Consider the following 17,832-nt stretch of genomic DNA (forward strand, 5'->3'; position numbering starts at 1 on the left):
CACACACACACACACAGAGACAAAGCTCACGGACTTCCCAGTGGCCAACACGCACACGTTCCAGAGATAGCGGCAAGAGAGAGCTGGAGACAACTTTGAAAGAGAGAAGAGATGTTTTAAAGAAAAGGCAACATGTTATAAAATTAGTATTTTAGGATTGACAACTCAGTAGATCAAAGTACTGGCCTACTGATGGTAGCAGATGGAACTTTTAAAATAACAGAAATAAACCTAGGAAACATGCAAGACCTAAATGAAGAAAGATTAGACCTCATTTCTAGTCAGGAATAAGGATTTTTCCAAAGGTGATAAAAAAGAAAAAAGTCTTCAGAAAGAAGGAAGGGGTTGGTAAATAAGTGAATTCTTCCCCATCTCGAAGGGTGATTCTCACTCTAAGTCATGTTCCTATTGGGCTGAAAGGGCTGGTTCTACAGTTAAAGCAGATAGATACTGGTTTATTCTGATGTTTTGTTCTAGACCTGAAAACCTTTCAGGATAGAGAAACTGCAGCTTAGATGCCCCGATTCCCCTCTTTCTCATGGCCACAAAGTAAATACTTGGAAAATGCCAGAAGTTGTATTATTTTGACTACACTTTTACCAGGTTTTTACCTAAGCAGAAACTCACCTCTTCTAATATAAGCCCACTGTTTTTTTTTAATTGAAATATAATCGACATGTAATTTTGTGTACGTTTTTAAGGTGTGCAGCATGTAGATATGATACAGATACACTGCAATGTGACCGCCACAGTCACATCAGCTGACACCTCTACCATGTCACAAAATTATTTCTTGTTTGCGGTGGGAGTGGTCGGCGATCTAGTCCGTGAGGTCTTTGATGATGAGAAGTTTGAGGTTTACAACACAGAACGGTTGACTGGAATCGCTGTGCTGTGCATGGGTTCTCCAGGACTTCCTGGTCTGCTCTTTGAAGCTTGTACCCTTGAAACAGCATCTCCCCAGTTCTTCTGTTCCCCAGCCCCTGGTCATCAGCATTCTATTCTGCTGTTACAAGTTCGGCTCTTTAGAATCCACATAAGCAATATCGTACAAAATGTGTCTTCTTCTCATTTATCGTACTTGGCATGACGTTGCCAAGGTCCATCCATGTTGCTGCAAACAGCAGGATTCCCCTCTTTCTCACGGCTGAGTCATATTCCACTGTGTGTGTGTGTGTGTGTGTGTGTGCGCGCATGCACGTGTGCATGCACACCACACCTTCTTTATCCAGTCATCCACACTCGCATCCAGATCTTGGCTACTATGAAAATAAACAGGAGGGTGCATCTATCTCTCCAAGATCGGTTTTCATTTCCTTTGGACAGACACCCAGAAGCGGAATTTCTGGATCCTGTGGTAGTTCTATTTTTAATGTTTTGAGGAGCCTCCATGCTGTTTTCCATAGTTAAGCCCCCTTTTTTGTTCTGGCTCAGCCCCAAAGAGGGCCCCTGATGCTCCTGAGATAAGTCCTTCATACTTTCGAAGGACATGTGGCCCCTAATATTGTCCCTTGAGCCACGTTATCTCCATGGTATCCACCAGCAGAAAGAAATGACAGACCCTGGAGAGAAGGTCTCCATCACTTCGAACATCCCCAGAGCCCCCCGAGAAATCTCTTCCATGTTTGTGTCGGACGGAGGCAAAGCCCAAGGCCCATTTGGAATGAGAAGGAAAATGGGGGAGTCCGGGAGTGTGGCAAGTAGACATTTCTTTGCTTGACCAAAGGCAGAGCAAGCCTGAGTCCCCAGCCTTTTCTCCCACTGATGGCCATCCCTGGCTCCTGCCGCCATTGTATAAAGCTGGCTCTCAAGGTCAAAGAGAAAATCTGGAAGGGGGGATTAAGGTGAGGGGGGAGAGCTTTAAGCCAACACAAAGAAACCTCACTTGAGTGCACTCGGTCCCTTCACAGAAGGTGCCTCGGCACCTGGGAAACTGCCGCCATGTCTCATGGGTAGAAAGCAGGTGTGGGGGCGGGGTTCTCCCACATCCATTCATTCATGCAATAATTTTTGAGCACTTACGATACACCCGACACTGCAGTGATCCCGTAGATAAACGTGAGCTTTATACAGCTGCCAACTGGGGCGCCCGCTTGCTAAATGGTCCCCAGTTAGAAGCGGCTTATATGTTGGCTCAGCAGATTAACGGCTCTTCTTCCCCTCAAGAATTCTGAACCATTAAGAAATGAGACACAGGGAACCAACAGGTCAGCTCTTTGGAGAGTGTGGCTTCGGATCTATAGCCAAAGGGATTCATTCCCCCCCACACTGGGCAGACTTACCCACCCCTCCTTGGGCAGCACCGGGCAACCACGGCCTTCTCCAGCTTGTTGAGTCAGACTGGCCCCAGCTCTCTGGAAACTTAAGCACGAGCGGGGGGAAGACAGACCATATAAACAGGGAAATGTGAGAGAGGACTAATGAGGCAGGTGGCAGAGAAGAGATTCTACCTTTAAAACTGTGATTGGCAAAAGATGAAGGATGAGAGCAAGCCTGCCGTGGGAAGACCTGGTCTGAGCCAGGACATGCAAAGGCCCTGGGGTGGAATAAGCTTGGTGTGTTCCAGGAACATGTGCTATGGCCTCTATGTCATCTGCTTAAAATGGACATAACTGCCCCAGGAAGGAATCCCAGAACAGGCCACCAGATAGAAAGCTCGGGCTGCTACCCAGTGGGGGTCACACAAGAGCTCTTAACAGACCATTACTTTTGCCCTGCTCTCAAGCTAACCTGAGACCGAATACTTGGTTTATTTTTACTTTTAGCCTGAATACTTGGTTTATTTTTAACATTTAGCACGGATACTTGGTTTATTTTTACTTCAACCCTCATTCCAAACTACAACAATTACTCAACGCTAATGGGGTCACGGAAGAAGCAGGATCTCCTCTTGCCTGGGTCCCGGTTTCCCTAGGCAGCAGTGACCTGTGGGTTTACTGGGGCTTGGAGTAATAAACAATAGCCCAGGCTTCTCCGGTTCTCGTCCCTCCCTGCTAGGTCAACTCCTCGCAAAACTAAATTCCTTTCTATGTTTCTAGGAGGCACGTCTCTCACGCTTACACAAAAGTCTGATCTGCTAACTGTTAACACCTGCAGGGCCGGCTGCTGCTTCCGGTGGGCCCTGGGGTAACTCAGGCGGCCTCTGAGCCCGGCCAACACCTGTTGTCAGGCCCCACCCACTTCTCTGGGCTCTACCAATGGCCCCCTGGAACCCACAAGGGGCAAAAGCTCTGCCTCTGGGTTCTTGAAAAATAAATCCAGAATAGTGTACAAGTTAGTGATTTTTAGTATATTCACAAGATTGTATTATCATCACCACTATTTAATCCCAATAAATTTTCATTACCCCAAAAGAAATCTCACGCTCATTAGCCGTCACTCCCCAACCCCCATCCTCCCAGCAACCTCTAATCTACTTTCTGTGTCTATGAATTTACCAGTTCTTGACTTTTCATGTAAGTGGAATAACATGTTATGTGATCTTTCATATTTCACTTCTTTCACTTAGCATGACGTTTTCAAGGTGCATCTGTGTTGTGGCGTGTACCAGTACTTCATTCCTTTTTAAGGCTGAGTAACGTTCCATTGAATGGAGAGACCACGTTTTGCTTTTTCATTCAATTGTTGATGGACATTTAGGTTGATTCCTTTTTTTTTTTTTTTTGCTATTATAAGTAATGCTGCTATTAGCACTCATGTACAAGTGACGGAAATTCATGGGGCTGCTCTGGGCCTCTCCTCGGAAGTGTGGATACCACAAGTAGCCTTACCCATGGGCAGCCCCTTCTCCGAGAACCAGAGGAGGGAACGAATTCATAAGAAGACTCATGGGGAGAGAACAGTCCAAAGCTGATACTGAGGGAGGTTTTTCATCTGTTTGTCAAGCCGAACTCGGTCCCATTCCCAGAATCACTCCACGCCTCCCTGGTGAGCCCCAGAGAGAGAGATGGTGGTTTGCAGAGAGGAGGGTCCCATACGAGATGCCAGACTGGCATCAGGTGATGGAGGCTGGGCAGGACTCGCCCCCGGCACGCACTGCACCCACACGCCCCTCGGTCAGGTCGGCTGCTCGGTCACAAACAGCTCGAGTGGCCCGGAAACCCTGCCTCGAACCTGTGCTTGTGGACAGAGACACACGCAGACACAGCACCGTGGGCTGCTCCTCCCACTTCAGTAGTCGCTGCTGCTGAGAATGTGCAACTCGCTTTCCACCCACACAGCTAGGAGTTGGCAACGTCTGGGGACAGAGGAAGTTTTTCACTAATTTTTCCTCTGGTTAGAGCAACGCTAGCACATCGCCACGACTAATCTCAAAACTGGGTTTTCCAAGGTAGCACAGTAGAGTGATGATCACTTTAGGAAGGTCTGAATCTACACAATTTTAAACTGGACAATGGGCTCAAAATCTGGGGTGCTAAGGTTTGATGCACCAGCTTTGATTGTGAAGCCTCTAAAATAAAGGGGACTCAAACTTTGGGTCCCCAAAGATTTTGCTCCATAAGTGACAGAGTCTGATCACCTATGATTCTGATAAGCAGCCCAGATGACTCTATTGAACCCCAAGGGTCTCAAGTTTTTGAGGAAGAGCAAGACAGGTTGTGACAATTCACAATAAAAGCTAATACTTATTGAGCATGTGCTTTGTGCTAGGCCAACGCCGACCACTCTGACCACATTAATTCACTGGTTCCCCTGATGTGCAGGAGGTGCTATTACCATTGTCCCCAATTCACAGATGAAGACACTGAGGCTTAGGAAGCTGGATAACTTGCTCTAATTCTCACAACCAATAAGATGCGGGTTCAAACTCGGATCTCTCCGAGTTCAGAGCCCATGCTCCATTACATACTTCCTTGGGATAAATCTTAAGGGGGTGAGCACAGTGACCTTGCAGGACATCCAGGATAGCTGCCAAAGGTGTTCAGTCCTGAGAAGCTTTAAATAAGTAAGTAAACACCGTGTTGGCCCAGGTGCCCACCAGTGCAGCCGTGGGGAAGGACATGTGGTACAAGCACACGACAAAGTGCCGGTCCACCTTTGAAAGGAAGGAAATTCGGACACTCGCTACTGCACGGGCGAACCTTGAGGACGTGATGCTACATGAAATAAGCCAGGCACAAAAGACAAGTACTGCCTGCTCCACTCGTGTGAGGACCCAGAGTCGTCTGTTGCACGGGGGCAGACCCTCCGGCGGTGACCGCCAGGGACTCAGGGAGGGCGGGCAGGGGAGTCAGAGCTCAGCGGGTACAGAGTGTTAGTTTGAGGTGATTGATGGGCGACCGTGATGGCTGCGCAGCAAGGTGAACGTACTTAACGCCGCTGCACTGTACGCTCAGAAAGAGTTAAAATGGTGCATTTTATCTCATGTGTATTTAAAAAAACAACCCGATGTCTGGTCCCCACACCAGTTAAATCAGTCTCTCCAGGACAGGGCCCAGTGATCTGTGTTAAAATAATAAGAAGAACGCCCTGGCTGGCGTAGCTCAGTGGATTGAGCGTGGGCTGGGAACCAAAGTGTCCCAGGTTCAATTCCCAGCCAGGGTACATGCCTGGGTTGCAGGCCAGAACCCCCAGCAACCGCACATTGATGTTTCTCTCTCTCTGTCTATCTCCCTCCCTTCCCCTCTAAAAATAAACAAATAAAATCTTTTTTAAAAAATAAATAAATAATAAGAACAACAATGACAACAATAACAACAGTGGCCAGATGTATGGAATGAGCTCCCGGGGCTGAGGAGTCGGGATTCAACCCTGGGAAATGGGAGCCCACCGTCCCGGCAAGTCCCTCGCGTCACTGCGGTTCTGGCTCGCCCATCCCCACGAGAGCGTTGAAATCAAATCCTCTCCGTTGCCGAGTCCCCTGGCCTATTGCTGACAAAGGTGGCCTGGGTCCAAGAATTAATGGAAAGTTCTGGAAGCAGAAAGCTCTGTGGTACACTGGGTGTTTCTCAGGCTCGTAATTGACTGCGTATGCCCAGCCCCTACTCAACAGTGCAGGAAGGGGAGTGATCGCTACTCAAGGGCTGTGATTTCGGGCCGAAGATGACAGGTTCCCACTGAGGTCTACAGGGCACGGCACTGAGGGAGTCAAGTCCCTCCGCCCTTCCTTCGTGAATGCACATGTCCAGTCTTTGGGCTGCAGCCCAGCTTTGGGGGCATTCTCCACAGTGGGGGTCATTATAAGAGAGAATATAATGGCATCTGGCATTCTCTGGGCACCTTCCCTTTGCCGGGCACTGGGCTCAATTCCAGGGGGGCCCCAAGATGCCCTGAACAAACTCACAGTCCATAGGGAAACAGACATATTCATTCAGCCTGTGTTTCTCGAGCTCCTACAATGGACCAGACACTATTTGAAGTACTAGCAACAAGAGCAGTATTTAAAATATTTACAGGTTTGGCTGGGGCTCAGAATCAGAAAGGATGCTCTGCTGGGCCCAGTGGTAACCCTTAAGTGGCTGGACCGCAGAGAGGTCTGGGGAAATTCAGAGGAGGGGCCACGGTGTCTGGGACATTGTGAGGGACGGGGGGTGGGGGGGGGGTGCTATTTACCAGGCAGTACACAATATTTCAATGTTTTAACATCCAGGAAAGCCATATGAGTAGGTACCAGGTGAATGACAGCTTGACTTGGGCATAGAGGTGAACAGTTCAGCCAAAATCCCTGACCTCAGGGATCTACCTTCCAGTGCAGGAAGAGGAAAACCTTTTGCATCGTGGACCAAATAAATATTTTAGGCCTTACCTAAATAAATGTGCCTGTTTGCCAGTAAAACTTTATTGATAAAACAGCAGGCTGAATGTGGCCCATGGGTCATAGTTTGCAAACCCTTGTTCTAGTGGGTGACACAGCCTTTATCCTTTCATTATACAAACATTTATCACACATCTCATCCATGACAGATGCTGCTCTGGGCACTGGTGTACTACGCTGAACAAGACCAGGGTCCCTGCCTACATAGCACTTGCACTCTAATGGGAGAAGTGAAATCAGTCATTTTAATAGGCTATGGTGAATACTAAGATGGAAGTAATCAGAAAATACAGAAGGGGAAGTTAACACAGCCTGGGAGTTCAGGGAAGGCTTCCTGGAGGAGGTGTTGCCAGCACTTGTCTATCCCTATGGATTGTCTGTCATCGCTCACTCTTCCCTTGTGTCCCCCAGTCTCTGAACAGCTACAACAATGGAGACATTGATGGATCCAGGCGACTTGGGAGGAATGCCAAGTGGGTGGCCATCGCCTCCATCATCATTGGCCTTCTCATCATCGGTATTTCGTGTGCAGTTCACTTCATAAAGAGGTGAGTGGGTCTTTTTGAGTCCCTCCCAATGCTAAAGGGCTTTTCTCGAATGCCCACTGGAATCTGTTAGGACAGGTTGGGTCCTTCTCCGGTGGCAGACCATCCCAAACAAAAGCGTTTTCGTTTTTGCTTCACTGTGAGTACAGGGGCCACAGAGGTCGGGGAAGGGTCTCTCCTCCACAGTCACTCAGGGCCCCGTGCTCTCCAGAGCTCCCTCCTACTGCAGCTGCTCTGTGTGGAAAGGGGGTCGACAACTTTTCCTAGAAAGGGCCAGACAGTAAATCCCTTGAGGGCCACATGGTCTCTATCACCACCTCCATCGCAACTACTTAACTCTGCCATTGTAGCACAAAAGCAGCCACTTACAATATGTGAATAAATGGGCGTGGCTGTGTTCAACAAGACTTTATTTACAAAAACAGGTTGTTGGCCTGTGGACCCCAGTTTTCCAACCTCTGGTCTGGAATCTGAGGCCTCCTCAGGCTAAGACAGGGGAGAGAAGACCCGAGAATCACACATGGGTTCTCACTGGCTCAGCCCTGGAGTGACAAATGTCACTTGTGGCTAAAACAAGTCGCAGTGCCACCTGACTGTAAGAAGGTGAGACCTGGGGGAGAATACATGGGATATTCGGGATTATTGCCGGTTCCGCCTTACTGCCTGGTCTGCTTGACTTCCTGCGAGGTTCTGCACTCAGCCAGCCCACCCATTCCCCAAGGGCAGAAGGGTCACCATGGAGTTTTGGTGTTGCTAGTGAGCTCTCGCTCCTAAGGAGATGGATGCTGTTGCTGTTTCCCTCTGGATTTGGACAGATTCATTCTGGTGTCTGGCCAGCTGAGAGGGGCTCCGCTCACTAGAATCAATGACATTTTCCATGAGAGGTCTGACGGGGGCAAGGTCATGTGATGAACGGCCGAGCCTCCGAAACAAGAGGGCCACATCCGTCGCTGTCTCCCTGTGCAACTCCTGGGAAGGCAGATAAGAACTCTGAGAAATCCTCTAGCTTTTCTGCCAGAGCAGCACGGTTACTCCCATCCCATTTCCCACAAGCTGAGAAGGTCAGCCCATTTGGTTTGATTTTTGGAAGGGGTCAACGGGTGAGTGAGGGAAGAAGAGGACACCCTTTAGCCTTCCAGATCAGCCAAGCCAACCTCGGTGACCAAGAGCATAGTGGACGTCACAGCAGGCCAACTTCCTACGGGACAAGCCAGATCCAGGAGCAATCAGGGGCCGCTGGATGGAGGAGGAAGTGTCACAAAGGAAAGAACAGAGGGCTTGGGCCACAGAGCAGATGAAAGGACACTAAAGCATCAAAGCAATCTCAAGGCTTCTTGCCTGCAAGATGGCAAATGGATGATGCTGGCCTGTGAAGGAGAAGACAGCCAGGGAGTAGATGTGAACACACCCGGCTTTGTTCTGTGAGGAAGGCGCAATGTGCTGTGCGTGTGAGAGCCTGGGGCTGCAGACCGTGGGGTCAGTGGTGCACGTTCCCCCTCTACCGCTCGCTCACTGTGAGACCTTCGGCCATCTGCTTAGGGTCCCTTGACCTCAGTTGCTCCCTCTGCAGAGTGGGAATTATAATAGAGCCCATTAGCTATTGGGAAGGCAGGTGAGATGACCTGCAAAATGTGGACAGCTTGGTGTCTGTTCCTTAGTAGGTGCATAAAAGCATGCGAACCATTTATTAATCCTATTACTACTATTGTTATCATCATGACTGAGAGAGGCCCTGAGAATTTCAGATGCCACTAGAGTTCAAGGCTTTGGTCACATGAGCCAGACTCAAAGGATGGTGTTCCAGGGGGACAGGCCAAGGCCTGGCGTGACTCCCGGGGACTTCTGAAAATACATCCTGCCCAGGTCAGTGTTTGAGCTAAGCGGGTCATAATCACAGTGGCTGACCCTAACATAGAACTTATCACATCCCAGGCACTGCTCCAAGCCCTTAAATGGCTTGAATTACTCCTCACTGGCTCCTCACAGCACCCCTCTAAGGTATTATCATCCCCATTTCACAGATGAAGGAATTGAGGCTCTGAGAAGTGAAGAAATCAAAGATGTGCCTGATGTCTCACAGCGAAGTAGTGGAAAAGGCGGGGTTTAAACCTGGGGTCTCTGGTTCTGGGAACTCTGTTCACCACGCAGTCCCTAATCCAACAGAAGCCTTCTAGTGCACTCAAGAGCCGAGGCCAGTAAAGGGCACTGACCCTGGGGCTACCTCCAGAATTGATTTACATTCAGTGGAACGGTGAGGTTTCAACCTGCAAAACAACATGGGATGAGTCAGAGCCAAGAGCGACAAAATCAGAAGACGCCCGGAGTTAGGCAGGGAGCACACACGAATGAAGCAGCCTGGGTGTGGGACAATTGGGAGTGGGGGGGACCACGGCGAATTAGCACCGTTTGAGAGGAGCAGCCACCCGTTGGCTCCAGCTAATTGTTACCACTTAGAATGCAGGCTCCATGGGCCCATTTTTCAAGACATCGGAAAGCTGGGTTTCCATGGTGAGGGGCAACAACACACAACACCCACATCGGCAGCCTGGAGCGTATCTACGTTGCAGTCTCTGGTGGGCAGTCTGCCTTTCAAAGATCGCTTTGCTCATTAGACAGCACCGAGAAACTTTACAAAGGACTGGGGAGTCTTCATAGATGGGGACCTTCTCCATTCTTCATACAAATATATTTCTGTCTGGAGACAAGCCACTGAGGTGTGTGTGCTTGTGACGGAAGTTTTGTTAGTAGCTATAAAATATCAGAGCAGGTCCCCTCTTCACCCCTCCTTCCTGAGACGCAGTTCATGGTCGTGACGGCACGGTCTCCAGCACCAGTCTGACCAGGGTTCAAATCCTGGCTCCGCCACAACCTCTGTGCCTCAGTCCCCCTATCTACGGAGTGATGGTAGAATTACTTCCCTATCTGTATGGCCGGTCTCCTTTTGGATCAATTCCTTTCCCTCCATGGTATCAAAGAAGGCAACAGTGTCTTCCAGAATTAGAGTCCATGGAGAAGCTCAAATCTGTAAAGGCTTTGCGTGTTGGGTGGGGAAGCGGCGGGCGAGACGCCGACGGGGGAGAGATTAGAGGATGGAATCGATTCTATCTTCCACTTAGACCAAGAGCAAAGCCAATTTCTCAGTCATCCTTTGAAATAAAAGTTCCCAGCCACAGGAGAAATTGATTGGCAAGGCGGAATTACAAGGCAGAGGTTCCCAAACTTGGGGCTGCCTGGCCGTTACCTGGGGAGGTTTCGGAGATGCTGACATACATCCGAGCGCCACTTCCCTGGATTCCCACTTGCTTTGCCAGAAGTGAGGTCCAAGAACCTGCATTTCCCAGCTCCCCACTCCCACCCAGGAATTTAGATACAGGTGGTCAGCGGAACAACAGTCTTTGCCAAACCCTGGCATACTCTCTCCATCCTCAATGCAAAAGGAAGAAGGCACTAACTGTTGCCAGCCATTAGTGGAGTGGTCAGTTTTCATTACATCAGCAAACTCATCATCCAAATGTGTTGTGTCTAAGCCTGAGCCAAGGAGGGGAGTCAAGTGCCTGCCTGGAGATGCACCCGACAGGGAGGCTCTTTTGTAACCGTCTGAATGGCAGCAAGGACTGGCCCAGCCCAGAGATTAGGCAAAAAGCCTTGAATATGTGAATTCTCTGAGTTTCATTTCAAAAACTGTCTGGAGTAAGCGATTGCCTTTTTAAAAATTGTGAAGTCCTGTCTTTTAAAAAAATTATTCTTTATCCACATCAATGAAAATGTAACCAGTCTCTAAGTCCCTGCCTTTTCTTATTTTCTTTTTTTAAGGTTTTATTTATTTATTTTTAGAGAAAGGGGAAGGGAGGGAGAAAGAGAGGGAGAGAAACATGGATGTATGGTTGCCTCTCACGCACCCCCTACTGGGGACCTGGCTCACAACCCAGGCATGTGCCCCGACTGGGACTCAAACCAGCAACCCCGTGGTCTGCAGGCCCATGCTCAATCCACTGAGCCACACCAGCCAGGGCAGGTCCCTGTCTTTTAAAAATGATTTGGTTTTATCCTTATAAAAAAAAAAACCTGTACCCAATCTCTTCTCCCACAAGTGACCAAAATCCCAGGTAGCTTATTTTCCCAGAGCAGGATGGTCTTCACCCAAACTCACAAAACGGTCTCCGTTCACCCCAATTTTACAGGACATCTCTGTAGGCCACATGGTGCTTGTGGAGCAAAGAAAGGACAGTTTTGTGACATCAGATCCAGAAGAGCTGGGCATCACTGAACTAAAGTCCCCGCCTGTTTCTGACAGAACGCTGGGCGGACAGAAGACAGCCAGTGCATTAGAAATGTCTGGTGGTCATTCTTAGGAGTCCGGCCTTCGTGTCCTGAGTTGCCCAAACGGAGTCAGACAAACCTGAAGTCTCTCAAAGTCAGAAAATCCCCTGCTCTCGGGCTGCCAGAGGAAGTGGAGAAGCGAATCGCACGGAGGTGGAACCTGTAACTGCTGCTGCGGAGATCTGGGTACCAGCGCTAATCTCTCACGTCCCCGGCCACAGTCTGCATGCCTTCAGGTCTGACTTTCGGCCGGCGCCGTGGGCGTCCAAGCGAGGTTGGCTTGCTCCAGCCGTGTTTCTCAAAGCCTCGGAGCCACCTGGGACAGACTTGGCCGACGTGCTTGGGGAAATGCAGATTCTTGGGCCCTGATCAAGACCCTGAGTGGCCCTGAAATATACATTATCGTGAACACAACCCCCCAAAATAGTTCTAAGTATTCTAAGGTGGTAGGACCACTGTTCCAGGGCTTTGCGTGTAATGAAGAGCATTCTTGCCTGTGTGGACACATGCCTCAAAATAGGGCATTTTTACATTCCTAAGATGCCTGGCAGAAGCTTCCTATGCTCCCTGGGAAGTTTACACACCTCCCGAGTTTCCCCTCCCTTCTCTCCTCGTGGGCAGGCTCACGGTCACATATCTGGTGCTCAGTGCAGTGGAGTGGAGCTTCCTTAGCAGCAAAACCAGCTGGCCATGACAAAGCTTGGGTGTGAAGGAGACAAGGGTTGTCTACCATGAAGATGACCGGTGACACTTCATGGAGCTCCATCTTACTCGGGGGATAGGTTGTCACGTCAGGGCGCTCGGTGAGCTTCGAGTAAAATCGAAATTGATCTTGGAAGCATCCACGGGAGGGTACCCTGTTCGTGCCTCACACACCAAATCTCGATCACCCCGTTCATGTTTCCTCCAGTGTTGGAGGGGGTGCCGTTCCTTGGCGTGAGCCTTACTGGAGCCACAGTCCGAGCTCACAGAGAAGGAACAGGGGTCACCTGCCCCCTGCTCGTGAGCCCAGAGCCAGGCGGGGCCAGACTCTCCAGCTGCATCTAAACAGCGGCTTTGTTTCCTTCTGGAGCCACGTGAACAGCTGATTTGCCATAAGTTAAACCCATGTCATGCAACCTCACTGAACTCCCATCTGTGTTGGTTTCGCAGGCACCTAATGAACCAGGCGCGCCCCCCGCTGTGTCTTAAAAACACTTGTCATTTTTAGAAATAAGAGCCTTCTTGCACCAAGGTTTCCATTAAGGAAGAACTTGACTTCTGAACAAGGTTAAGGGTCCCAGCACCACCTCCCACCAACAGGCACAGAATTAGCAGATATGAGCCCGCTCTGCACTGGGTAAGCTTCTGTCTCACAAACCGACTGGAATGAGCCCTCTCTTCATTGCGTTAGGATTGGAAGTAAGCATATGTGTCAAGGTGGACAAGAAGTTGGCCTTTTTACAAAGCCACAAAAGCCAATTCATCTTTTCCACTGGAGTAAGGCCTTCAGTGAATTATTTTGCACAAATGTGTCTTCAGAGAATTTCTGTGCTTCCGTGCTGGAAAATGGGGCATAGTGACTATTTCCAGAAGGTCAGGAGGCCTTTCTTTGTTGGTCTAGATAAACTGAGGTACAGACAAGTCACACTGAATCATCGCCAACAAAGGAAGGATTTTTGCTTTGAAAAGAATGTGAGCTGGTGGACGTGGACAAAGAAATCAGAATAAACACAAAAAAGATGCCCGACCTCACTGGTAACCAGGGAAACACAAACTAAAGTCACAATGAAACGCTGTGCTTCTTTTGTCTGCCAGATTGAAACCATTTAAAAGATGGCTGGTACCAAGGTTGATGAGAGTGTGAAGAACTGGATACTGTGGGTGGAGGAGTACATTGGGGCAGACTTTGGACCTCGATTCTGATGTATCCATTAAACTTTAAAATCCCTGTGCTCTCCAGCCCAGCAAGTCTACTTCTTAGTAACCACCCTAGACACAGGTGCACAAAAAGGCATGTAAAACAGTCATTATTTTCCCTGAGCTGCACATCAGAATGGCCTGGGGAGCTTTAAAAAAACACCAGTGCCCAGAGCCCATCCTGGACCAGTCAAATTAGGATCCCCAGTGACAGAGCTCTCCAATGATTCCCACGTGCAGCCAGGGTGAGAACCACAGGTGTGCAACGATGTTCCTTGCAGCTGTGTTTGAAACAGCGGAAGCCCTGAAACGACCTAAATGTCCATCAGTGGGAAAATGGTTTAATACACAGTGGTTTACTTGCAGGATGGATTACACACTGTCATTCAAACATGGAAATCTCTTCCTCGCTTGATACGGGCCCATGCGGTCTCTTTCCCAGCACTCTCCCCTCACTCCTCCACCTCAGCAACAATGAATTCCCCTCTCTTCTTTGAGCGACACAGATAGGCTCCTGCCACAGGGCCTTTGCCCTTGCTGGTTCCTCTGCCTAGGATTTGTTTCCTCCCGAAATCCACATGGCTTGTTCCCGTCTCTGCTCCGGGTGCCTGCTCCTATGTCACCTGAGCAGAGCGGGCACCCCGGACCAGCCTTGCTAAAACAGCACCCACTGCCCATTCTCCTTCCCTCTGTCCCCTTCGCCAACCTCACTTTTCTTCCTAGTACCACCCCCTCAGAAATTGTATGTATATAAATTTATTTATATATTTAATATACCATTTCATAGTTATATGTATTATAAATTTATAAATTACTATATAAATTTATATATAGTGTACAACTATACATTATATATAGTTATGTAATGTATAATCCTGTATAATTTATATGTAACCACATATATTTATATATAATCATACATACTTTTATGGTCTGTCTCCTCCTACTGGAATGAAAACTCTGGGAACGTTTTCATTTCTGCCATTGCCCATAGTAACAGAACAGAACACTTCAGGGCACTTACTTCGAAGCTGGACTATTGGGGTTTAAATCCAGATTCCGCCTCTAAGTAGCTGTGTGCCCTTTTAACCAGCCTGTGCCTCAGTCCTCTCATCTATAAAATGGGGATAAAACAGTACCTATCGCATAGGGCCGTGAAGGTCAAACTGTGTCAGGCGCAGTGGCCAGCGCATGGGTCTCATTATGTAACCATCGTGTGGAGGCATGATCACCAATCGAGAGCAGCACCTGACATGTGAACACTTATTAGATAAATAAGTAAGTTACACACAAAGACACAGAGAAATAGTGCGATCCCATTTGTGTAAATATACCCACAAGATGAATTTCTAAGTGCATATTTATAGATTTAAATGCAGAGGGGAAAATGCCTGGAAGGGGCACACCAAATGCTAACAGTGCTTCTAGCCCTTAAGGAGAAGGAGATTCAGAAATGCTCACAAGGCATCTTGTTGCATCTGTATCATTTAGTGTTTTTCACATGAGCCACGTGTAGAATAAAACACATTTCCAAACGCAATCTGTTTCTCCGAAGTGCTCGGGCTCCGAAGGGTGCAGTTCCACTTGCCCATGTCAGCACTGAGATCATCAGAGTAATCGCTGGGGGAAAAGGAAGCCCTGGGTGAGGAGCCTGGGCCCGCCATCCTTCTCTCTCTCACTCTGTCTGTTTGCACCGCACAGCACCGCCTGAGCAGCCGGCAGGTGGCCGAGCACGGAGGCCGGACCTCATCCACGCACACCCCAAAGGAGTTGCTGAGGAACGAGCCCTGACTTCCGACTGTGAGATCTCTTCCTCCGGGACTCTCCAGAGGCAGGTCCCTGGCAACCGAACTTTAAAAAGAGAGTCCGACAGGCTGGAAAACCAAGCAGCGCAGCCAGGTCAGCCGGAGTCACTGTTTCGGTTTAGCAAAAGCCACCATGTCCATCCCTCTCCTCTGGAAAGGAGCCTCAGGAAATCTCATTACTTTTGGGGTGGGGGTGTTCCAGATTTGGGGGGGCAGAAGTTTCTAGGAAGAGCAACAGATGATGGCAAGACATTTGCAATGTCAAGGACAAACATTTGCAGCACATTTCCAATTGTCTAATAGAGCTGAATTTGTGCGTTTTTTCCCTTTTATTTTTACGTGTTGTACCTTCCCTTCAAGCTTCAGCAGTTCCTCCCTCACCACAGACACAAACCCAGGCACCTGCTGGCCTTTTTCGCCTTGGCCCCACTTTTCCTGAAGGCCCCCACCCTTGCACACAGCTGCCATGGTCAAGTAGACCTCAGCCTCACTGTCCCCTCCGACAGACCCCGAGAACGTACTCAGTGGTCAGTTCTAGGTACACGCGCACCTTCCCCGTCCCAGCCTTGGGAATAAACTGGCTGTGTTTCTGGCACGTGCTTCTTGCAAACTCCTTCTCTTTCTAGCAAATCTCAGGCGAGATCTTTGCTTCTCCTGGATGCCGCCTGGCAATGCCACCCTTCGTATTTCTTTTCTGTCAAACATAAACCCTTTCAGAGGAAGGGACTGTCCCTGTTTAGTGATCGCCCTCCCTGCCAGACTCGCTCGCGCAGTGTTTCACGGGGTGCCAGGCCCACAAGGTGCCTGGAGGTCCATGAGGTAATTTTTATGTCGTTTGTGACACGTTCAACGCCACGGAATGGCGAAGAACATTTCCCCTTTTCCGTTCTTCCTCAGCCCCGATGACAGGAAGGAGAGTCTCTGTGTAGTGCCCGTGGTTCCTTGACCCCTTCTCGACTCGTTGGCTCTTTTCCTGTCTCAATAAAGAAAACACGAGCAGGCCTCAGGTTCAAAGGCTCGTGTCTGGACAGAATTTAATACATCGTTTTGTTGTTACTGTATTTCTCTATTAATCACCTTCCATGTATGGTTTCTTCTTAGGATGTGCTATATCATTTCGGTTCAAATCAGTTGACTTAAGAAAAAGTAAGTGGACTCTTTAAAACAATATCAAGTGATTAAACACAACAGGTGATACGTGTACACATGGCAAAAGTGAGTTCAAGCACTCATATTAGAAATACAGTGAATGACGGACTTCCCTGAGGCAGCTTATTCTAAGGGGATGCACGTGGGTTTGAGGGTCAAAATGCTGACTGTGCACATTGATGGCAGGCCGGTGTCTCAGCCTCTGCGCGAAGTCTCTCCATCTGGAAGACAAGGGGAGCGACACCGACCGGCTTGCCCGGATGCTGTTATGAGAGTTAATGGCCGTCACAGATGTGCGCGCGCCTGGAGGGAAGTCCCCGGTACGACACACACACACACAGCACCGTTCTTAGACTACTCTGACTCTCAGGCACTGTTAAAATTCCTGGACCCCTGCAAAAAATAAACGTTGACGGAGAGCAGATGCCACCCGTCACTTCACCCAGGAGTCCATGGGGAGCCGGCAGGGGGGCGGGGACACGCTGCGTCAGGGCCGTGAATTCTCAGCAGGCGGAGGTCTTGGTGCCGTTCCGGCAGCCTGGAGCCTCGTTTCTGTTTCCGACGTCTCGGCTTCTGTGTGTGTCTGGCTCCCTGATCTTTTACCCAAATCAAATGCAAAGTGTCGCCAAGCGGCAGAATAAAAATGGTTTTAAGGAAGCCTGTTTACTATAGTGTGCAAACTGTGTTTTCTTGGGGGAGGAACCTTCTAGAGATTCTCCAAAGTGGGCTCATGGATGCCAGCTGAAGCCAGGGGTTGGGGCTAGAGAGGTTATCAACGCGGAACTCACTCACTGCCGGAAATGCCCTTCTCGGAGGCAGTGAAAATACAGACCCCACTAAGGTCACTCAGTGAGATCACGGCAATCGAGCGGGGGTCTGGTGTTTGCCGGGTCCCAGGCCAGCAAAGAGCTTTCATACTGACACAGCAGGGGGAATAGGCCTCCCCTCCCCAAGGCCTCTGCAGGGCTGAGATGGCCCTAGCTCCACCCCAAAAGCACAAAAAGGATTGACCAAGTGCATCAGCCAGGAGACCCTTTCAGCAGTCAATGACCAAAAAAAAGAAGTGGTTAGAACAAAAAAGTAGAGTTTACTGGCTCATACCACTGAAAATTCTCGGGAAAACTTCAGGTGTGGCTGGATCTTGGTGTTCAGCCATTATTAAGAATGTCACCCTATCTGTTTCTAAGCATCAACTTCCTGAGTTCATTTTGGTTTCATAGGGGCCGATGGCTACCAGCTGCTTCCAGCTTCATCCTCCCAGCTCAGCTATGCATGTAAAAATGTCTCTTCCCTAATATCCAGTAGCTACAGGGAAAAAAGGGTTCAGTTCGAAATAATGAAATAATGCACAATTGATTCT

General features: G+C 49.1%; 1 protein-coding gene across 2 annotated transcripts in view; it reads left to right on the top strand.

The window, feature by feature from the left end:
• The window catches only part of TMEM233 (transmembrane protein 233), a 28,259-nt gene extending 10,736 nt beyond the window's left edge, over positions 1–17,523 (top strand). The window contains exons 2-3 of one of the 2 annotated variants that reach the window (XM_036013850.1): positions 7,166–7,302; positions 15,220–17,523. In XM_036013850.1, coding sequence (XP_035869743.1) covers positions 7,166–7,302; positions 15,220–15,229 — 147 coding nt within the window. In that variant the 3' untranslated portion in view covers positions 15,230–17,523. Of the gene's footprint in view, positions 1–7,165; positions 7,303–11,480; positions 14,236–15,219 lie in introns of those variants that run through there. The other variant, XM_028528826.2, reaches the window with a different exon arrangement.
• The last annotated feature ends 309 nt before the right edge of the window (positions 17,524–17,832 follow it).

This window comes from Phyllostomus discolor, chromosome 13, assembly GCF_004126475.2.
Source record: "Phyllostomus discolor isolate MPI-MPIP mPhyDis1 chromosome 13, mPhyDis1.pri.v3, whole genome shotgun sequence".
NCBI lineage: Eukaryota > Metazoa > Chordata > Mammalia > Chiroptera > Phyllostomidae > Phyllostomus > Phyllostomus discolor.